This window comes from Bos javanicus, chromosome 10 (genome assembly GCF_032452875.1).
Source record: "Bos javanicus breed banteng chromosome 10, ARS-OSU_banteng_1.0, whole genome shotgun sequence".
Lineage (NCBI taxonomy): Eukaryota > Metazoa > Chordata > Mammalia > Artiodactyla > Bovidae > Bos > Bos javanicus.
The window spans coordinates 76,361,913-76,385,541 of NC_083877.1; the positions used below are offsets into that span (position 1 = coordinate 76,361,913).

Consider the following 23,629-nt stretch of genomic DNA (forward strand, 5'->3'; position numbering starts at 1 on the left):
CCCTCCCTCGTGGACCTCCCTCCCCCCGACCCCTCACCCCACCCTCTAGGTCATCACGGAGCAGCACACTGAGCTCCCTGTACTATACAGCATGTTCCCACTCACTAGTTTACACACAGTAGTGTCTATATGTCAGTGTTACTCTCCCAGTCTATCCCACCCTCCCCTTCCCCACCCTGGGTCCACATGTTGATTCTCTACCTCATTGTATCTCTATTCCTGCTCTGCACTCACCACTTTTCTAGATTGCACATGTATGCGTTAATATGCAATATTTGTTTTTCTGTTTCTGACTTACTTCACTCTGTATGACAGACTCTCGGCTGTAAAAAGGAATGAAATTGGGTATTTTGTGGAGATGTGGATGGACCTAGAAGCTGTCAGTGAATCTTTTTTACCTGCTTTGTCAGGATCCCTGACAAGAGGCCGAGAAGACGGTTAGGAGGGATACTTTGTCTCTTTTCAGTGGGGTGGATAAGTTCGGAGATTATGAATCTAGGGCTGCTAGCAGCCAGCTTTCCTGCCTCCCAGTGAGAGCCGGCCTGGAAAGTGGAACTCAGTAGAGAGGGAAAAGGGGAGAAAACAGAGCCCTGGAATATTATTAGAGCCAGCTGTACCTCAATATTTTGCAAACTAATGGACTTCCACGGACTTTCCAGTTATAAGAGGCAATTAAAGCTGAAGACAGTATCAAAGACAATTTTCTACTAGAGTTAGCTTATGTTGAGTCTCTGTCACTTGCAACCAAAAAACTAATACAAAGTCATTGAAGTGAAAGTTGCTCAGTCATGTCCAACTCTTTGTGACCCCATGGATTATAGTCCATGGAATTATTCAGGCCAGAATACTGGAGTGGGTAGCCGTTCCTTTTAGGTTGAGATATTTGGTAGGAGGAAGTCTCTACTGGAAGATCAAGTTCAGGTCCTTGCTAAGATACCAGCAAGGAATGGTCAGACTGGGGACTTCCCTGGTGGTCCAGGGGCTAAGACTCCGTGCTCCCCATGCAGGTAGTCCGGGTTCAATCCCTGGTCAGGGAACTAGATCCCATATGCTGCAACTAAGACCTGGCACAGCCAAACAAGTAAATAAATAAGATAAATATATATATTTTTAATTATTAAAAAACAAAGAGAGCCCACCTCTTTGAAGAAACCTTCCCTGACCATCCCAGCCTCTACCCTCTGGCTTCTAATATCCTCTACCCTCTAATATCAATTATAATCATCAAAGAACTGAGAACTGTCTTTTACCAATGTCTGCTTTCATTGTCAAGAATGGCACTCTAAAGATTTTACTGTTACATGTTCACAGCTTGTCACTCTGTCTCACTTGGTCAAAGTCAGAGATGGGGCCTGACACTTTTGTGTCTCTGACAGGATCCAGCATAAGGCCTGGCACATAATAGCACCTCAGTGAATATTTGTGGACTAGAAACTTGTGGATACAAGTGTGAGAGCCACAGGAGTCCAGTCTGTATGCAGCTCTGCTCAGGGGAAATGAACTCCACTCAAGTGTCCATGATGACAGTAGGTGACATTCCTCTAGCAAAGCTAGAAGGAATGGGGATAAAGGGGCAGGAGGAGCAGAGGAAGAGACTGGAGAAGAGGTGAGAAAGTAGATCTTTGCTGATGGCTGAGACCTTCCAGGGAAGGTCTCCTAGGTCTCCTGGGACAGTGGGGAAGAGAAATGTCTATGTGTCTCAGACTTCCTCTGAGCTCCCTCGGGGAGGAGTGCAGGCCAGGGGGCTGGGCATAGGGTGAGGAAAGGCGCAGGTCAGAATTGGCTCCTCTTTGGAAACATCTTCAGAGCTGGGGCAGGAGCCACGTGGGAGAAACTAGGGTCCCTACTCCACGGTCACTCCTCCTTCTGGATCTATTTTTGATTGCTTCAGGGCTTCGTTGTGGCATGCGGGCTCTCTGGTTGTGGTGCACAGGCTTAGTTGCCCCATGGCATGTGGGATCTTAGTTCCTCGACCAGGGATCAAACCCGCACTCCCCGCATTGGAAGGCCGATTCTTAACTACTGAACCACAAGGGAAGTTCCTAAAGGTCTTTTGAGTCATGAGATCTTTGACATAAAAGTATGTCCGCATTCTTTGAAAGCTAACAGTATGTGAGCATATGCATTCTGAGTCATTCCTAAAAGGGGAGGGAATCTCTTTCCTCCCTTCAGGTGTGATCATTGTCACATCTGAGAGCACAGAAAATACTACACAATTAGGCCCTCAGCTGTTCCCTAATTGTTTTCTGACTTTCTCTTTTTTGATTTGATTACACATTTCTCTCCTGGGGCAATGCTACATCTTATTCTAAAGTGTGTATCTCCCAGCAACCAGAACACACTTGGATGGATGGATAGATGGGGGTAACTTAGTAAATATTTCCTTCCTACATAAACAAATGAACAACAAAATCTGTATGAGTCAGGGTTCTCCACAGAAATAGAACCAATAGGATGGAGATGGATATATACACGAAAAGTTTCACTATCAGGTGTTGGCTGATGTGCTTATAGAGGCTGAGAAGTCCCCTGATTCACCATCTCTAAGCTGGAGACCCAGGAAAGCTGGTGGTGTGGTTTGGAAGGCCTGAGAACCAGATCACCAATGCTGTAGGTTCCAGGCCAAGTCTGAAGGCCTGAGAACCAAGAGTGCTGAGGACAGGAGAAGACCTATGTCCTAGCTCAGCCATCAGACAGAGATTGAATTCCACCGGTCAGAGTCTACCAGTTCAAATGCTAATCTCTTCTGGAAACATCCTCACAGACAACCAAAAACAACATTGAACCAGGTGTCTGGACATCCTGTGATCCAGTCAAGCTGACACATAAAATTAACTCTCACAAACCCTAACATTGACCAAGCACTTATTATATCCCAGGCACATGCTAAGTACTTTACTGATATTATCTCATTCTTAGGGATATATATGTGTGAGCATTCCATAGATTCTTTATATTAAGTGACTTCTAGGGTCTCTTCCAGTTATAAGATTCTTTAACTTGACATGGCAACAGGAAAACTAGGATACTGAGGTGTGGGGCTCGGATACCTAACACCTAGAAGCAGAAATACAAATAACATTATTAGCTATTCCTTTCTGTGGACTAGGAACTGTGCCAAGTACCTCACAGATATTTTCTCCCTTATTCCTGAGATAGGAACTACTACTATTCACTCCATTTTTAGATGAGGAAATCAAGGCAGAGAGAGATTAAATGGCTTGCCTAAGAAGCAGAGCTAGCATGCAGGTCTGTTGACCCCCAAGTCTGTGCTCTTAACCATCCTGCTTCCAGGGGGACTGTAAGGCCCTCCACCTTGGCCTGGATGCCTGAGAAAGTGCCTTTCCCTGGGGCCACAAGGAGGCAGGTGATCTGGGGGAGGGAGAACCCCGTGGGACCTGTGAGGCTCAGTGAGGAGGAGTGGCATGGAGGACATCTGGGGCTGAGGAAGGTTCTGGAGTTGATGCTACAGGAGCCTCTGAGCCCAGCAGGAAAGAGACTAACTCTCCACTCCCTTCAGCAGCACTTGGCAAACCCCCGCTTTGCTCCGTCTGTATCTCCCTGAGGCAGAGAGGACAGGATGTTCTGGAGTTCTAGCAAGGGGACCACTCCTTGGGAACAGGCAGCAGAGCTATGATTAGGGCTTAAAAGTCTACGGTTGCCAGGCAAAGGCTTTGCCTCACCTTTTATAGCCGGCTAGCTTGAGACATCATGTCACAAGTATTTAGAGACTTTTGCTTCCCACAACCCCCACCCACCCTGCACCCCGCCACCCCATCTGCTTTATGACCCTGAACACATTCTTCCTTTTCTTCCCATTGGTTCAATTTTCCAGCCCCTGGAAGAAGGCTGTATCTCACTAGTGAGCCTAGAGGCTTTCTGGTGACTTGAAAGGGAGTTTATATTTTCAATTGGTTTTATTGGGCCAAACACAATGGGGCATTTCTTATCTTGGGTTTAATTTGCTTAAGTTGCTTCTACCTTCTCTGCTTGGGTGTAGGGCTCCTTGGGAGCTGAGGTCGGGTACTTTGGTTGCCTGAGAGGGGCCTGGGAACATTGTCCTGGGTTTGCCATTAAGGACCACAGGACCTGGGACCTGGTACTTGACCTGAGACTCAATATTCTCATCAGTAAAATGAGAGAATACTACCTGTCTCCAAGGGTTGTTGGGCAATCCTCAAAGGATGGTTGACTAGCCTGGTACTGTGTTGTCCCCATCACAGCACAAGCTGAGGACAACCACAGGCCTGAGATAAGGGTGTTTGGATCAGAGAATCACCCCTAGACAAGCTTAGAGGTGAAGGGGAAAGAGCTTGTTGTAGCTGAAAGATCCAGTGTGGGGTTCCTTCAGATAGATGGTAGAATCCATGATTTTCAGGATTGGAAGAAACCCTGGCAATCCTCTAAGACCTATAGGAAGGCAGTTACATGCAGGAGAGTGAGAGAGCAGGCAAGGCCCTGCTTCTGAAGGGATTGGAGATTTTGAAGGGAGTGCCTTCAAGAACAGGATAGGGCCAAGTGGGGACTGACGGGGAGCCTGGTCACTGTTCAGGTGGACAAACAAAGTTATTCCATCCACCCTTCTGTTGGTGCTTCATTCTCCGTGGAGAAGATGCCGGTGGTTTAGGAAACGAGATGGACCTGGTCCCAGTTGCCCTAATCCAGTTGTAACCAACCCATGTTTCCTGTGTGGTCTGGCACAGAAACCAAAGGAAGGGTTAGGCAGGTCTGGGTCCCATTGTCGCCTTGGCACTGCTGCTGCATCCTCTTTGGATAAGACAGAGAAGCCAGGGAACCCAGAGGCCCCTGTTTGACAGGAAAGCATCAACAACCAAAATTACAGTCAGGAAGAACTGCCTCCATCTGCAAGTAACTGGGCAATTACCTCCTAATTAAGCTCTTATTAATTTGCTTTCTGAAAGTTACAGTATAGCACTTGGTAGGTGCACCCCACCCTGCTTCTCTCTAAGGTGTTGATTAAGCACTACACATGGAATCAAGGTGGAACTCTTTCATCTGATTAAATATAATAGCCTGATTAATTCCAACATCTGAGCTCTTAAAAGCCATACCCTTTTATCTTTGGAGCACTGTGAGGGATTTCCGGGGGTTTTTATCTTGAGTTCTGTGTTTCAGGGGAGGGAGAAGAAGCACCAGGAGGGAAAAAGACACAAAACAGAATTCAGACTCATGTTTTTTAAAGTGTAGTCTAATGAATCTCATATCTGACTCACTTGGCTATTTAAAAAAATGCAGATTCCTGGGGTCTGTTTCTGAGTCAGAAACTTGCCAGGCAGTTTTTATGAACACCCAGGTCTGAAAAATTCTCATGTAGAAGTGGCAAGTCTTCTAGGATATCAATCGCATAGATATATGAAGTACTCAGACAAAATCACTATGGTCCATGACCTCAGCCATGAAATTAAAAGATGCTTTATCCTTGGAAGAAAAGCTATGACAAACCTAGACAGCATATTAAAAAGCAGGGACATCACTTTGCCAACAAAGGTCCATATAGTTAAAGCTATGGTTTTTCCAGTAGTCATGTATGGATGTGAGAGCTAGACCATAAAGAAGGCTGAGCACTAAAGAATCGATGCTTTCTAACTGTGGTGCTGGAGAAGATTCTTGAGAGTCCCTTGGACATCAAGGAGTTCAATCCAGTCAATCCTAAAGGAAATCAACCCTGAATATTCATTGGAAGGACTGATGCAGAAGCTGAAGCTCCAATACTTTGGCCACCTGATAGGAAGAACTGACTCATTGGAAAAGACCCTGATGCTGGAAAAGATCGAGGGCAGGAGGAGAAGGGGGCAATAGCAGATGAGACGGTTGGATGGCATCATCGACTTAATGGATATGAGTTTAAGCAAACTTCAGGAGATACTGAAGGACAGGGAAGCCTGGTGTGCTGCAGTCCATGGGGTCTCAAAGAGTTGAACATGATTGAGCAACTGTACAACAGACAACCCAAAACACCATCTCATCTAATAGTTTCTTAACCCACCTCAGAAAATTTTTCACTTTAACATTAGGCTGGGTAAAGCTTGACTATTCCACGTTTACACTTCATTTATCGACAGGTAGTGACGTGATGCAAATAGGAAAACTGCTGGCCCAAAGGCCAGAAGTCTTTCTGACTTACTTCCTTATTAAAAAGTCACAGATTCCTGGGGTCTGTTTCTGTCCGGAGTCAGAAACTTTCCAGGCAATTTTTATGAACACTCAGGTCTGAAAAGTCTCAGCTAGAGGAGGCCAGAAGTTAGAGAAGGAATAGCATGTTTATGTATAAATCACCCCTAGGTCATCAAAGGCTGACGTCTTAGTGCCAACTCCCAGGTCTCAGGTGTTGTAAATGCTGGTTTACAGCTCTTTTATCTACTGATAATAAAAGTGATCTCCACAAATGGTTCACATGTGCTTCCAGGTTCTTGAAAAACCACAAGTGATTGGCAAATGTTTCTGTTGTAGACACAAAGTCAAATAAACAGCCCATTTCCCTCAAGAGCTCTCCACAGCAGCAGCCATGAGCCTGAATGTAGTAAGGAGAGGAGCTGTCTTCCTCTCCTTCACCCCACACTTTCTTCCCCTTTCTGATGTAAGAGTTTTCTGACACTTAGGGAATCCAGGGGCTTCCCTTGTGGCTCAACTGGTAAAGAATCTGCCTGCAATGTGGGTGACCTGGGCTCGATCCCTGGGTTGGGAAGATCCCCTGGAGAAGGGAAAGGCTGCCCACTCCAGTATTCTGGCCTGGAGAATTCCATGGACTGTATAGTCCATGGGGTTGCAGAGTCTGACATGACTGAGCTTCTATAAGGAGTCCAGACTGAGGGAAAGAAGTTACTGACAAAGAACTTCAGGAAGCAGCTCCCGTGCACCCACTGCCCCTTGCCCAGGTCACTGCCCTTTCTCCTCTAATGGAGAGTTAGTTACAGACCTTCCATTCTACTCATTTCAGGAAGCCTGGGGGCTACATGGCTTTGAATCACTGTCTTGTCAGGCATAGTGAACTTCATTCAGTGTGCTCTGAGGACATGAAGAGTTGGGTCCCTGACTGCTGACGATTCTGATAGGATTCTGAATATAGGTAGCCTGGGTAACTCTGGAACATGTGATAATGGCATGCTTTAAAAAAAAAAAAAAACAGATTTATTGAGATGTATTTCACATATCACACAACTTGCCCATTTACAATATACAATTCAATGATTTTTAGTATATTAAATATTTTTAGTATTTTATCACTACTAAAAGAAACTCCGATCCTGTCAGCAGTCACATCACCCTTCCCCCATCCAATCTCCCTTCACCCTACTCCAGCTCTAGGTAGCCATTCATCTACTTTGTGCATATTTGCCTATTCTGGACAGTTCATGTAAATGGTATCACATATACATACATATATATGTATGTACATATATACACACATATATCTGTGTGTGTATATATATGTATACACACACATATTACATATATATATGTGTCCTAGTGACCAGCTACTTTCACTTAGCATAATCTTTTCAAGTTCATCCATGTTGTAGCATAAATCAGTACTTCATTCCTTTTTATGACTGGATAATAGTCCATTATACGGATATACATTTTGTATATCCATTCATCAGTTGATGGATATTTGGATTGTTTCTACATTTTGGTTATTATGAATAATGCTGCTATGAACATTTGTGTACAAGGGTTTGTGTGGATAGATGTTTTCACTCCTCTTGGGTATATACCTAGAAGTAGAATTGTTGGGTCATATGGTAACTCCATGTTTTACCTTTTGAGGAACTGCTAGACTGTTTTCCAAAGTGGCTACACCATTTTACATTCATTAACTTTGAGAGTTCTAATTTCTCCATTTCTTCCTTAACACTTATTATTATGTGTCTTTCTCCCCCCCGCCCCTATTATGTTCTTTTGATTTTAGCTTTTCTAAAAGGTAGGAAGTGAGGACTTTCCTGGTGGTCCAGTGGTTAAGACTCCAAGCTCCCAATTTAGGGGGCCTGGGTTTGATCCCAGTGCAGGGGTCAGGGTACTAGATCCTGCCTGCTTGCTGCAACGAAGGTTCCTGTGTGCTGCAACTAAGAGCCAGCGCTGGCAAAAAAAAAAAAAAGTATGAAGTGATATTTCTTTTTTTTTTTTAATTTGCATTTCCATGATGGCTAATGACTCTGAGTATCTTTTCATGTGCTTATTTTCCATTTGCACATCTTCTTTGGAGAAATGTCTTATTTAGATCCTTAGCCCATTTTACAATTTGGGTTATTTGCCTTTTTATTATAAAGTTGAAGGAGTTCTTTACATATTCTAGATACAGTCTTTCATCAGATATATGATTGCAAAATCCTTCTCCCATTCTTTGCATTTTTCACTTTCTTGATGTCATTTGAGGCACAGAAGTTTTATATTTTGATGAGGTCCATTGTATCTGTTGTTGTTATGGCTTGTGATTCAGATTTTGAGAAACATGGCTAAAATGTAGCTTGAAACTCAAAGCTTTGAGGCCTCAGAGTTTGGTGGTGCTTTATAGGTTGCAGGGATTCCCTACGACAGAGATTTCCTCCCAGTTTAGGATTTCACTCCCCACCCAGCCAACCAGCTCTAGCTCCTTCTCTGGGCTGGAAGCACAGAGCCCCAGGGAACCTTCACTGTGTTTACATCCCCTCCCTCTCCTGAGGTCTACCACAATAGAGCAGCTGAGATGACAGTTTGGAAATGTCCTTTATTGTGAAAACTCAATGGCCTTTGTCTCTGGGATTTGAAATTTAGATGCAAATGTTGGCAGCCAAGAGTCAGGAAGGAGGAGGGGAAGGGCTGGGAGAAGAAACCCTGCCATTGATTTCCATAGTGAGTCATTTCAACTCTGTGTTGTCTTGGTTTTCTCACCCATAAAATGGGGAAAAATAGTCCAACTCCCCATTTCAGTGGGGGTACTTTGAAGATGAGTTAGAATACTTTGAGATCTTGGATTAAAGGCATTACTGAGACACAAGGTGTTATTATAATAATAAATGACTTAATAGCAGAAAGGGTGAGGTCGCTAAAGCAAAAAGCTGAAGGAGAGGCTCTGTGCTGCGGAGTGGCTTCAGTCTAGAGCTGCTGGGCCAGACACAGAGTTTAATTCTTTATTATTATTATTGTTCAGTCGCTAAGTCATGTCCAGCTCTCTGCAACTCCATGCACTGCAGCATGCCAGGCTTCCCTGTCCTTCACTATCTCCAGGAGTTTGCTCAGATTCATGTCCATTGAGTCAGTGATGCCATCCAACCATCTCATCCCCTTACCCCCTTCTCCTTCTGCCTTCAGCATCAGGGTCTTTTCCAATGAGTCAGCTCTTTGCATCAGGTGGCCAAACTCTGGGATCTTCAGTGTCAGTCCTTCCAATGAATATTCAGAGCTGATTTCCTTTAGGACTAACTGGTTTGAGATTGTGTTATTTCATATGAGTTCAGCACTGCTCTACGATGGTAAAGAGTCTTCCTGCAATGCAGGAGACCTAGGTTCAATCCCTGGGTCGGGAAGATCCCCTGGAGAAGGGAATGCCAACCCACTCCAGTATGCTTGCCTGGAGAATCCCATGGACAGAGAACCTGGCAGGCTGTAGTCCATGCGGTCACAGAGTTGGACACAATCGAGGAACAAATGCTACTGAATATCTCCTATATGACTTCTGCCACAAGGCAAGATTACACTCTTTTTAGGAAATAAGCTATACATTAAAACAAGTAGAAGCAGCGCAAGACATTATAATCAAGGCGTGAACTGAATAGCAAGTGTCAAAAATAAAGCAGAAATGCTGAAGAGCCATGTTCCCTTATTATGAGCCCAAGGTCTCCCACACACTAGCTACGTGACTTTGCCTCAGGTTCTTCTTCTCTGACTACAATTGTTCGTATAAAGGACTTGGAATACTGGCTGGTGCATAGTAAGCCCTCAAATATTGTACCTATCTTGTCAGGCTTGGGTTTTGCTGGTTATATAATATTGACCAAGTGGTTAGATCCCTGGGACCTCCTGTTATCCCATCTGTAAAATGGGGATAAGTATACTTACTAGCGAAATGGAAAAAGACCCTGTGGGACCCTCCCAGGTACAAGTCCTTTCCGTATTCCCCATTTCTCATTTGTAGAAAACAGACTTCGTTCAGCCTCCTAGAGTTCTAAGGGGCAGATTCAAACAGCTACTAATCAGGGAAGGGAGGTTATGCAGAAACAAAGGAGGAAAAGTTAAGAAACGATGGTGCAGAAATGGGGCAGGGCCCAGGTTCCAAAACATTTATTGTTTAGTCACTAAGTTGTCGTCGACTCTTCTGCAACCCCATGGACTGTAGCCTGCCAGGCGCCTCTGTCCATGGGATTTCCCAGTCAAGAATACTGGAGTGGGTTGCCATTTCCTTCTCCAGGAGATCTTCCTGACAAAGGTCAGTGATCAAACCCATGTCTCCTGCAGTGCAGGTGGGTTCTTTACCACTGAGCCACTAGGCAAGTTGGTACAAATCAAGGAACACACACAACATCTTTGAGTTCTGCAAAAACTAAGGCCACGTGCCCCGCCTCCCACCCACCCCCTCATCAAGGTGGAGCATCAGGCAAGATTCCTGGGATAGGGCCCTGTCACCTTCAGTTCAGTTGAGTCACTCAGTTGTGTCCAACTCTTTGCAGCCCAATGGACTGCAGCACGCCAGGCCTCCCTGTCCATCGCCAACTCCCAGAGTTCACTCAAACTTGTGTCCATTAGGTCGGTGATACCATCCAGCCATATCATCTTCTGTCGTCCCTTCTCCTCCTGCCCCCAATCCCTCCCAGTATCAGAGTCTTTTCCAATGAGTCAACTCTTCTCATGAGGTGGCCAAAGTATTGGAGTTTCAGCTTCAGCATCATTCCTTCCAAAGAACACCCAGGACTGATCTCCTTTAGAATGGACTCGTTGGATCTCCTTGCAGTCCAAGGGACTCTCAAGAGTCTTCTCTAACACCACAGTTCAAAAGCATCAATTCTTGGGGACTCAGCTTTCTTCACAGTCCAACTCTCACATCCATACATGACCACTGGAAAAACCATAGCCTTGACTAGACGGACCTTTGTTGGCAAAGTAATGTCTCTGCTTTTTAATATGCTGTCTAGGTTGGTCATAACTTTTCTTCCAAGGAGTAAGCATCTTTTAATTTCATGGCTGCAATCACCATCTGCAGTGATTTTGGAGCCCCAAAAAATAAAATCAGCCACTGTTTCCACTGTTTCCCCATCTATTTCCCATGAAGTGATGGGACCAGATGCCATGATCTTCGTTTTCTGAATGTTGAGCTTTAAGCCAACTTTTTCACTCTCCACTTTCACTTGCATCAAGAGGCTTTTTAGTTCCTCTTCATTTTCTGCCATAAGGGTGGTATCATCTGCATATCTGAGGTTATTGATATTTCTCCTGGCAATCTTAATTCCAGCCTGTGCTTCTTCCAGCCCAGCGTTTCTCATGATGTACTCTGCATATAAGTTAAATAAGCAGGGTGACAATATACAGCCTTGTATAAGGAAAATATATCACTTTCACTTTTCACTTTCACACAATGGAGAAGGCAATGGCAACCCACTCCGGTGTTCTTGCCTGGAGAATCCCAGGGACGGGGAGCCTGGTAGGCTGCAGTCCATGGGGTCACTAAGAGTCGGACACGACTGAGCGCCTTCACTTTCACTTTCACTTTCCCTTTCCTATTTGGAACCAGTCTGTTGTTCCATGTCCAGTTCTAACTGTTGCTTCCTGACCTGCATACACATTTCTCAAGAGGCAGGTCAGGTGGTCTGGTATTCCCATCTCTTTCAGAATTTCCCATAGTTTATTGTGATCCACACAGTCAAAGGCTTTGGCATAGTCAATAAAGCAGAAATAGATGTGTTTCTGGAACTCTCTTGCTTTTTCCATGATCCAGCGGATGTTGGCAATTTGATCTCTGGTTCCTCTGCCTTTTCTAAAACCAGCTTGAATATCTGGAAGTTCACGCTTCATGTATTGCTGAAGCCTGGCTTGGAAAATTTTGAGCATTACTTTACTAGCATGTGAGATGAGTGCAATTGTGCGGTAGTTTGAGCATTCTTTGGCATTGCCTTTCTTTGGGACTGGAATGAAAACTGACCTTTTCCAGTCCTGTGGCCACTGCTGAGTTTTCCAAATTTGCTGGCATATTGAGTGTAGCACGTTCACAGCATCTTCTTTCAGGATTTGAAATAGCTCAACTGGAATTCCATCACCTCCACTAGCTTTGTTTGTAGTGATGCTTTCTAAGGCCCACTTGACTTCACATTCCAGGATGTCTGGCTCAAGGTGAGTGATCACACCATTGTGATTATCTTGATTGTGATCTTTTTTGTACAGTTCTTCTGTGTATTCTTGCCACCTCTTCTTAATAGCTTTTGCTTCTGTTAGGTCCATACCATTTCTGTCCTTTATCGAGCCCATCTTTGTATGAAATGTTCCCTTGGTATGTCAATTCTCTTGAAGAGATCTCTAGTCTTTTCCATTCTGTTGTTTTCCTCTATTTCTTTGCATTGATTGCTGAGGAAAGGCTTTCTTATCTCTCCTTGCTATTCTTTGGAACTCTGCATTCAGACGCTTATATCTTTTCTTTTCTCCTTTGCTTTTCACTACACTTCTTTTCATAGCTATTTGTAAGGCCTCCCCAGACAGCCATTTTGCTTTTTTGCATTTCTTTTCCATGGGGATGGTCTTGATCCCTGTCTCCTGTACAATATCACGAACCTCCGTCCATAGTTCATCAGGCATTCTATCAGATCTAGTCCCTTAAATCTATTTCTCACTTCCACTTTATAGTCATAAGGGACAGAATGTGGTCCACTGGAGAAGGGAATGGCAAACCACTTCAGTATTCTTGTCTTGAGAACCCCATGAACAGTATGAAAAGGCAAAAAGATAGGACACTGAAAGAGGAACTCCCCAGGTCAGTAGGTGCCTAATATGCTACTGGAGATCAGTGGAGAAATAACTCCAAGAAGAATGAAGGGATGGAGCCAAAGTAAAAGCAATACCCAGTTGTGGATGTGACTGGTGATAGAAGCAAGGTCTGATGCTGTAAAGAGCAATATTGCATAGGAACCTGGAATGTTAGGTCCATGAATCAAGGCAAATTGGAAGTGGTCAAACAGGAGATGGCAAGAGTGAATGTTGACATTCTAGAAATCTAGGGAATGTTCCTAGGGAATGTCCCTAGAAAATCTAGGGAACTAAAATGAACTGGAATGGGTGAATTTAACTCAGATGACTGTTATATCTACTACTGTGGGCAGGAATCCCACAGAAGAAATGGAATAGCCATCATGGTCAACAAACGAGTCCAAAATGCACTACTTGGATGCAATCTCAAAAATGACAGAATGATCTCTGTTCGTTTCCAAGGCAAACCATTCATTATCACAGTATTCCAAGTCTATGCCCCAACCAGTAACGCTGAAGAAGCTGAAGTTGAATGGTTCTATGAAGACCTACAAGACCTTTTAGAACTAACACCCAAAAAAGATGTCCTTTTCATTATAGGGGACGGGAATGCAAAAGTAGGAAGTCAAGAAACACCTGGGGTAACAGGCAAATTTGGCCTTGGAATATGGAATGAAGCAGGGCAAAGGCTAATAGAGTTTTGCCAAGAGAATGCACTGGTCATAGCAAACACCCTCTTCCAACAACACAAGAGAAGACTCTACACATGGACATCACCAGATGGTCAACACTGAAATCAGATTGATTATATTCTTTGCAGCCAAAGATGGAGAAGCTCTATACAGTCAGCAAAAACAAGACTGGGAGCTGACTGTGGCTCAGATCATGAACTCCTTATTGCCAAATTCAGACTTAAATTGAAGAAAGTAGGGTAAACCACTAGACCATTCAGGTATGACCTGTTACCTTACCACCAACCAATCAGGAGAATGTCTGCACACAGTGGAATGTAAGAAAGACTCTGACCTGTTCCCCAAATGATTCTCCTTTTAAAAATTTTCCATGGGGAGCAGAGACTCCACAGTTGGCTTTTGGCTAGGAGTCGGTCATCTCCCTAGGTGGCTGGCCTCCCGAATAAAGCAAGGTTTCCTTTCCAAGAAGGAAGCAGATGAACCTGATATCCAACACTAGCTCACAAGGCGGCTGTGAGGATGGAGACAGCGTTTGTAAACACTGCAGCATAGCAGGAACCCTGCAAATGGTAAACATTCACTAAATGAGTTACTATTACTATCAGCAACTGCCTGCTGCAGTCCATGGGGTGGCAAAGAGTCAGACCCAACCGAGTGACTGAACAACCACCACTACAACCTCGATTACCTGTCCTGGCTGGGGGTGAGGGGTACTGCTCACCAATGAGCTATCAGTAACTCAGTCCAGCGGGACTCTTTGCTACTCTATGGACTCTAGCCCACCAGCCTCCTCTGTCCTTGGAATTCTCCAGGCAAGAATACTGGAGTGGGTTTTCCTTCCTCCCCCAGGGGAACTTCGCTACCCAGGGATGGAACCCTCTGTCTCTTGCACCTCCTGCAATGGCAGGCGGATTCTTTGCCACTGCACCACCTGTGGCCTTAGTTAAGCCAGAAGCCTTCTTTGGAAGCCGGAATCTGAGATGGGCAGGACTGATAGGATTTGGGTGATCAGAGAAGAAAGCAGGATCAAAGAAAAAGCAGAAGCCTGAGGCTGAACTACACTCTGGAACGCAGGAGAAGACTGGGGCTTCTCTTTCTCCCCGGAGCTCGGAGCCTGGCCGGCCGTTTCTGGCTGAGCCGCGGTGGCTGTTTACCTCCGATCCTGCCCCCGCCCCCACCCTCCGCAATCTCTTTCACCTTCCCCTTCGGGGCGGGCAGGGCTCTGCTAGGCTGGAGCAGGCTCTCCCTCCCGCAGGAATGTGCGACCCTCCCTCTCAGAGGAATGTGCGCCCGGCTTCCCGCGCGGATCAGGCCCAGCGCCTACCTCTTTCCCCCGCCTTGGGTAGCCGGGAGCCCCGCTGTCTTCACCTTACCCTCGGCCTGGATCCAGTTTCAAAGTCACCTGAAAGCCATTTCCTTCCGAGCCGGCCCCTCCCCTCCCTGTAAATCACCTGGGGCTTGCATTTCCCGGGAGTAGCTTATTTTTCTTTTCTTTTGGGCTTGTTTTGTTTTTAAACAGGAATATTCTTCCCTTACTAGACACACTTAATGTCTACACACTAATGTCAAATGTACCCAGAGGTTTTGATGTCCATGTCCCATCCATTCCTCCTCCCATCCCTCCTCCCATCCCGGGCGTCTCTCCCTGTCTTGTGCTGGGACAGCATCTTTTTTTTTTTTTTCTTTTTTAACACCTTTATTGACGAATTATTTCCGGTTTATTTAAAGTTTATGCTCTTGCTCAAAAGCCAGCCGGTCCTTATTGAATGTCTCCGTCCCGCCCTCAGCCCCTCTTTTCCAGGTGTGCACTTTTCCATGCCGAAATGATTACATACAGACATCAGAACAGGGGACAGTTTCTCTTCGTTGTACCAAAATGGGTCTTTTATTACACGGGTTTCTGCCTCTTGCTTTTCTCATCTAACAGTATCTTGGGGGAGTCCCCAAGTTATCGGCTTCTTCATCTCTTGCTCGTTTCTCAGAGGTTTGGACTTAATCTGTAAAGGGTCACGGGAACCGAATTTCGGTGAGGAATTCAAGACGTGCCTTTCTGACTCAGAAAAGCCGAGGTGCCCGGCTTTGGAAGGGTCAGGGCTCCCAGATTCGATCCCCACTAAAGGACCTTTCCTGTTCGTAAAATCGGGGCCGTTTAGGCCCCCCGGTGCCCTCTTGGGAGGCGGTGATATCAGGTCTGTGACACCAGGGTGACCCCCTCGGCCCCCACCCCACGTGCGTCTTTGTGTTTTAGCACGTCTAGGTGGCTCCCGGGCGGGTAGCGTTCCTCCCGGCGCACACCGCCGGGGCCGCGCTCTCTCCCCACCTGCGGAGTTAATCATTAGCAGCGCGCGAGCCCGGTCGCCCCCGTCGCAGCTTTTACCCCGGTTTCCAGCTCGCAGTGCCGCGAGGTTTCCCCCGGCCCCCGCCAAGCCGCCAATCGCGGGATTCCAGACGCCGGCCCGAGTCTCCACCCACTGGAAAAATTCCTGGTCCGCCCTCCCGGTCTCCCTGCCCCCTCCGGTGGCTGCTCCAGCTCGGCTCGGCCCCGACTTCCTGCTGGGCACTGGGAAGGCGCGCGCGGGCTGGGGTCCCCGGGGGCCGCGCTCGCAGCTGGCCGCGCCCCGGCCGCCAAGGGGTTGGCGGTGGGCGGGAGCGGCCGGCAGTCTCGGCCCCTTCCCGGAGCGACTTTCAAACTTGCGCCTGCGTTGCGGCGGCACCTGGGTGGCTTCGCGCGCCTTGCGTTCCGGACCCGGTGGGGCAGCCGCTGCTCGGTGAGTGTTCCTCGGTTCTCTCCGAGCCCTCCGCCAGCGCCGCCGGCCCAGCGGCAGTGCCCGGGGTGGTTTTGAAACCCGCACCCTCCCAGGCACCCGCCCCAGCGCCCTGAGGGGTGAGGACTCGGGGGAGGCAGAAGGGGGCCCGGGGCCGCGTCGGCTGCTTCCAGGGCGACCCTCCTAGCCAAGGGCTGGAGCGCGGGAGGCTCGTGCCAGGAGACATTGTGCTTTAGCCCCCACCCCGGAAACAAGAGGAGCGAATGGGCCGGGTGGCTCCAAGGGGCTCAGTTTGAAACCCGGGAAGCCCGCGAGGCTGCGCCCACCCGTGCCCACTGCGCGCTAGGTTGCCGGACGGCTGGTCCTTGCCTCGGACTGTGGGCCCGGGCGGGGTGGACCCTTTTGGGGAAGGACCCGCGCCTCTGACCCGGGAGCCCGAAGGCGCCAGCAGCCTGTTCCGGGTTGGTGTCACACGGTACTCGCTCTGGGAATCTCAGCTCACGTCCCGGAGGGATTAGAGTGGGTGCCAGAAGTGGGGTGCCGGGGAGCCGAAAGCACAGAAGCCACTGCCTGCCACTGTCTACCTCGACCTCGCCCACTCCCGAAATTGGTTTGGTTCATTTTCTTCCTATTCTCAGCCGTTTGGTTTGGAAAGCTAGGAGAAGTCGTGCCAATTTCAAGACGTTTTGGTAGCTACTTTTACTCTTTGGAGCTACTTTTGAAAAACAAAAGGAAGAACGGAGTGGGAAGTGTAATAGAGGGAGGCGGGAGGGGTGTGGCCTGGGCGGGGTGGGGGCGGCTGGTGTTATTGTGGCCATTATAAGAGTTCATCCTCAAAAGTCACTTGCCTGTCTCCCGTCGTGGGCCCCCCAGGAGGCGATGCGGACCGCATCACCCTCCAGGGAACCCTAACTGGGGTTCCCAGAGTCTCCTCAGCCCCACCTCTGCGCAGCTCAGTCACACCGACCTTGCTCAAGAAATAATAAGCAGAGTAATGACAGCCCCCCGGGCTCCGCGCTGAGCACGCTGCTTGCCTCCCTTCAAGCAAGTGCCATTCCATCCTCTCTTTTGCTCGACTAGGGATGGAGTGAATGGCTTAACTGGGAGTGACTTCACCCCAATCATTTCCAGCAGAAAACCTAGGGAGTAAGAACCCAGAAAAGTTGAACCCCTTCTCTCTTATCCTCTTCCCTGTGGTTCTGGGAAGCCTCATCTTCCCTCTTTTAATAGGCTTCTGTCTCTGCTGCCCCACTCCCAGCCCCTTGGATATCTAAACGCAGGATACTTTGCTCTGGGGCTGGGGCAGGGAGTAGGCTTGGGGTAAGCCAAGTCCTAGAAACAGAGAGTGATTTGCTGAAGAGCTGCCTTGGGCTTTGTTTTTGTTTTGTTTTTACTGATTTTTATTGGAAGTGGGATAGGGGGAGAGTGGGAAGAGCCCTGGCCTGGGAGCCCAGCACTGGCTCTACTGTGTAGCATCAAAGACTGAGTCATTTGGGCTGGAAGGCACCTCGGATGTGCCATTTACACATGAAGGCAGCAGAGCCCAGAGATGTGAGGTGATTGGAGCCGGGTTCCTACTGGGCAAACGGGCACCAGAACTCAGGTTTCCTCGTGGTCTAACCCGTGCTTTTCCCAACGTGACCTAAGTCACAAAGTTTTTTTCTGACTCAGTTTCCTCTTGAGTAGAGTTGGAGGCTTGCCTACTTTTCCTCCTAGAGGGGCCTGGTAAGGATCAGAGGAAGCCAGGTATGTGGAAATTGCTGCATAAACTCCTATACAAAATGAAGGCTCAGTGTGGCTAGGAGGAGCCCCCGAGAGTTTTACAGTTTATTGGAAACATCCCATGTGTGCCACAAGGAGACAATAGATACCAGGAGCCAACGGTGGACACTTCCCCGGCCTGTAATAGCTCAGCTCTAGGGTAAACATTTGCCCTACCAAATTGACAGCCATCCCAGGGTCACTGTGTTTACGCTGGAGGCGGCCAAAGGCCATGGCCTGAGGGCTGTCCAGGGCAGGAGGGGAAAAGGAACTGTGTTCCAGATGTACGGCTTGCCCCTTCACCTCTGCTGTCTTCTCGGAACCTTATGAAGGCTCTGCTTCCAAGCCCGTGGGTTGCCTTGAGCCCAGGCTGAGCACTGACTTTGAAGGGTTAATTGGGAAGCCATCTAGCTCTTCCTGGTTGTATTGAGAGGTTGAGGGGACTCTGGGCACTGGGAGGTGCTGCCTTTGCAGCTGCTCTGAGGGCTGTCTTCAGCTCCTCATTTGTACCCCCCTCCCCACCCCAGGCTGCCCCTCTGGACCCAGCGGCTGCTCAGTCCTGGCCAGCTGCGTGTCCATAGGCCTTTGTTTCAGAGTTGCAAGCCGGCCCTCCCCAGCAGAAGCCCTCAGGCTGGGGCCCTGGCTGCTGGAAGTCACTTCTGCCAGCAGGAAGGCTTTACTGGAGTCCACTGGGGACCTGGCAGACCTTCATTTCCTCTTGTAGGTCCCATCTGGAGCCCCCAGCTCACCCTGGCCAGATTTCTCTCACCAGATCCACCGTGAATGGATGGATCATCCTCTTTTTCTTCCTACACTCACACCCCTTCGTTCTGTTTTAAAGGGTTCTTTCATTCATTCAAGAGTTTTTTTTTGCATCTGCTATATAGAATGCTGGACGCAGGCGACATGGTAGTGAACAAAATATATTAGAGTCATTGACCTCATGGAGCTGACTTCTAGTGGGGGAAGCTGACAACAAGCAAGATAAATAATGGAAAGCAAGTTAATGATGAGCAGAGTAATGTGATGGGAAAGGTGGATGTGAACTGTCATGGAGTGGGTAGGGTCATGGAGTGGGTGGGATGGTGTTTGAGATGGGGTGGCCCGGGAGACATCCCGAGGAAGGGCTCTTCAATAATGCCTGAAGGAGGAATTTTCCTTGTCTCTGGTTTCCTTTTCTTGAAACCCAGTTCAAGGAACTCACTGTGGGGCTTGACAGCTTCCTAGCCCTGCGGTGCTAACCTCCTTTGAGCCTGTGTTTCTCACCTGTAAAGTGGAGTTAGTCTTCATACCTACCATGTATGGTTTTGTGAGACTGAACAATGAGCTAACGTCTGATGCTTAGCAGAGTCCATAGAGGTCTTCAGTAAGTGAGAGTCTTCTATTTTGTTATTTCTCCAACCAAATTCTGCAAGGGTAGCCCAGGCTCTTTATTGCCATTGCTAAATGAAAAGCTTGAAGCAAGTGGGGAATTGGAGGCAGGTGAAAATGGAAACCCTACTTAGTGCAGACTTCTGTAGTTGGTGAAACTCTTCAACCGTCTCCTAGAATCAAGGCTGGGGGATTGTTGAGGCTGTGGGCTTCCCAGGTGTGTGTGCTGCTTCTAGGGGGTAACTGGGGGCAGCCCTGACCCTCCCTTGCTCTGGAATCTCCCTTGCTTCCAACCAGCCCTGATGAAATCACACCTTCATCCCTGGCCTCTCTACCCTGCCTCACAGCTGGAAAGGCTAGCTGTCTCTCCCCCAACGTCTGTAGATGAATTCCGCTGGGAGAGGGAGAGAAAAGGCTGGTGAAAACGAGGGAGGGGCAGGGAAGGCTGGGCAGATGGTGGGTGGAGCTGTTTGAGGAGAGCCTGCAGAGGTGCCAGAGGGTGCTCACAGAGGCTCAGGCAGCCCCAGAAAAAGTTTCAAGAAGGGTCCACCATGGACCAGAATTTCAAGTAACACGAAGAGACAGACAGACACTGAGTGCTGAGTCTGGCTGGACTCCGCTCAGCTCTGCTTCCACTCAGCCAATCTGAAGAGTCTTTTCCCCTCTCAGCTGAATCAGGACCTCAAAGGGAGGTGCCTGAGCTCAAAGATAGCTGCTGTCAAAAGCGGTGGGGAGCGGTTTCCTGGGGGCCGAGCCTGGCTCAGGAAGCAGCGATGGGCGGTGGAGGGCGGGGGCTGGGGAAGTGGTCATCAGCCAGACCGCGCCCTCTGAGAACCCAGTTTCAGGCACAGGACAGCCAGGGAGGCCCTTGAGGTGAAGGAGCTTTCTGAGCCTACCAGTGGGTGCCTGAAGACCGGGTAAAACTAGGTGTAATCTGGCTTCAGAGGAAGTTCCAGGGAGGGCCCTAAACAGCCTCAAGCAATTTTGTGATGTTGGGTGACCTCAAGTCAGGAGAATGAAAACTGGGCAGGGTTAACTAGTTTGTGATCCAGAGGAGGTACATCCAGAGTTGATGGCCACCCCTCTGGGTGTTGGCTGTTTGGGATAAAGACTGGCCTTGTGAACAGGGTCTCTGCTCTGTTCTTATTTTGATTAGCAGTTCTCTGAAGGCAGGGTCTCTGCTGGAGCCCTCTTTGTTCCCATATAGCATGGAGACCAGTGTAATCCACAGGGTGTTCTGAGCTTGTGCTGGGGTCTCATCCTGAGAACAGTCTGGGCTCCTCAATCTCACCTGCTCCAGCTTTTGTTCCATGGAGTTAGAGGAAGAACGCAGTGGTGGGGGTCAAGCCTAGCCCTGGGTGGACTGTTGCCATCTGGGAATGCCACCCAAGAGAGAATGGGACTTTTTACAGTTCTCTTGCTAGCCTCTGGGGAGGGAAGCCTCCTGGCTTAAGCTCAAGGAACGGATTTTTAAGGACTCTCAGACTCTGTTTCATGCTGAGCAGACTCTGGGGCCGGCCATAGGACTTGAATGAAGTTCCAGTGGGCACGGTGGCGACTGCGCATGTTGCCTTTTGGGAAACAGACTTTGAGGGTACTAAGGGTTGCTCTAGTTGTTGCTGGAATTTGGCTGAGAATGGAGGGAGGGATGCTAGATGAGTGAAGTCTATTTCACTATGGTAACGGGATCTCAGGAGGTACTGGAAGCTCTAAAAAACTTTGCTCCCCAGGCCACAAGACTATGTGTGTGTATGTTGGTCTATATATATATAGGAGTGTGTGCACATATGTGTATAAGTCAGAGATTCTTGAGCAATAGATGGCAAGTATTTATTGACAGGAAAAGGGAACCAGTATTCTTGCAGGCTCTGTCTGTCCTGTGCATCGCTGCATCTCCAGTGCTTGCTGCATAGTAGGAGTCCAGTAAACATTTGTTGAATAAATAAAACCCTACTGTGAATGAAACTTTAGGAATTAGAGAAATTTTCACACTCTTCACAAACGTTCTACTCTGTCCTAGTAGAGTAGAAGATTCTAAGAAGTTGAAGCTGTGGTACAGGGGCAGGCAGCTCTGTATTCCTCCAGCCTGGACCAGTGAAAGGGTGCCTCGGGTCACTGGGACCAGTCCTCCCAGGCCTGCTGAGAGTTTGCCCCTTGCATGTTGTGTCCAAAGTAGAGTATGCTTTCAGTCTTGAAAATAGTTCATCCCATAATATGTCCTGTAATCCCTCTTCTACCGTATTTACAACATGGCCACCCAGTGGCCTTGCTTATTTGCAAGTAGCCAGGAAGGTCTCCAGGTCGACCAGGACTCAAGTTCCTGCATTCTCTTTCACACCAGCTCCCTCAGACCCTGTTTAAGTTTTATGTAGGAGTTGTGTCATCTGATTTCTAAGCCCACAACTGAAAGGCAGCAGCAAAGGAAAGAGTGTAAAGAGACCAATGTAGAGAAGAAAAATGACCACAGTGCAATTGACAATTGATGGAGAGGGTGGAGAACAAGACACTATGGAAAACAGGCGTGAGTGTAAGAGCCAGGGGTCAGTATTTATGTAGGGGGAGTGGCTTGGCACACCTTGGCCTTTGGGGGCATCATCATTTTGATAATTGATGCTTTGCTGGTAATTGTGACCCTGAGTCATCAAGCGGAGGTTAAATGATATTTCCTTGGCTATTTAGGAGGGGAGGGAAGGAAGAGTGTAACGTGTTTTTGAAAGATGTCCCAGTCAGATTGACTACAATTTTTTAAGTGTTGACTCTTAGGTAATATCGCTAATCTTCTCAACAAGGCATAGTAGGTGGTGGTACCCTCAACTACAGATGAGGAAACTGAATCCACTCACACAAGGTAGGTCACTTTTCTGGGATCTCAGCTAAGACTTAGCAGAGATGAGGTCTGAACTTCTAGATGACTCTAGAGCACATGCTCTGAGCTCTACCCCAGACTCTTTAGAAACTGGGCACACTCTTAAAAAACGTGCCTTTTGGATAGCTCTCTCTGCAGGGGTTCCAGCTGGTCAAGGTTTTACTGTGTTACTGTGGAGTTAGGATGGGCCCAAACTTAATTCAGCTCCACCCATAGCAGACTGCCAGTTATCCTAGAGAGCGCTTGCCTCAGTGGAAACAAGAATGCCTTTAATACATTTACATTTTTTAAGCTTCTACCTGAGTGCCGCACAACATTTCCGAGGCCAGAAACTGTTAGGGAGGGGCTGCAATTTCAAAAATCCCAGACCTCTTTCCATCAGGAGCCTTTGCTCCTTTGTTTGGGTTCTGGATGCTGCTGAAGGGTGCTGTGCTGTGCTGCTCAGCCTCCACGCTGGTTGTTCCAGTCGTGTCCAGGATGGTGCGGCCCGCCCCTACGGAGGAGCACCTACTCCTGTCTTCTCACCATCCAGATCTGGCAAATGGTAATTTTCTCCAATTTATTTCTGTCATTTATTATAGAGATAGAATGTTAAACAGATGCAGTCAATGCTTTCTTTTCTAATTGCTTTCTCTTTCCTCCCTCCCCAGAAGTAACATTCTCTTGAATATGGTGTTTATCATGTCTGTGCATGTCTTCATACTTTTTACTGTTGTCTGTAAGTGATTTATAGTTTCCTGTTGTTTTGATTTTGACATGTATAGCATCGTATTGAATACACATTGTTGTCTAGATTTATCCATGTTGAAATATTTAAATCTAGTTTATTCCCTGAACTGTTACATGGAGTCTGTCATATAATTATAGTATAGCTTCCTTATGGACAGACTTAGATTGTTTCCATTTTTCTCACCAGTATCCTGTGTTTATCATCCATGTGTCAATCTTTTCTACCATGTATGTCAGTGGTAGGATTATGGGGTTATAAATTATGCTTTTCAAGATACTGCCAAATAATGTCGCTGCATGATTTGTGAATCAGTATACATTCTTTCCAGAAACACAAGAGCCCCTATTTCACTAACATTTGGATTGTGTCTTGTAATCTAGTAGATGTAATTTTAAAATTATTTTATAAACTGCCCCTTAAAATTAGCACTTTTGATTGAAGATAGGGATGAGCATTTTTTATGTTTATTGCCTGTCCATGTTTATAATTCTGTGAGGTT

At 47.5% G+C, this 23,629-nt stretch overlaps 1 protein-coding gene across 4 annotated transcripts in view; it reads left to right on the forward strand.

Moving 5' to 3' along the window:
* Positions 1-14,992: 14,992 nt before the first annotated feature.
* Positions 14,993-23,629, forward strand: part of PLEKHG3 (pleckstrin homology and RhoGEF domain containing G3) — a 54,769-nt gene continuing 46,132 nt past the window's right edge. For 2 of the 4 annotated variants that reach the window (XM_061429137.1, XM_061429141.1), the window contains exon 1: positions 16,321-16,405. Coding sequence is in view for 1 of the 4 variants with exons in the window: in XM_061429136.1 (XP_061285120.1) it covers positions 22,942-22,944 (3 nt within the window). In the remaining 3 variants the exon portion in view is untranslated. Of the gene's footprint in view, positions 15,080-16,320; positions 16,406-19,231; positions 22,945-23,629 lie in introns of those variants that run through there. The other 2 variants (XM_061429138.1, XM_061429136.1) reach the window with 2 other exon arrangements.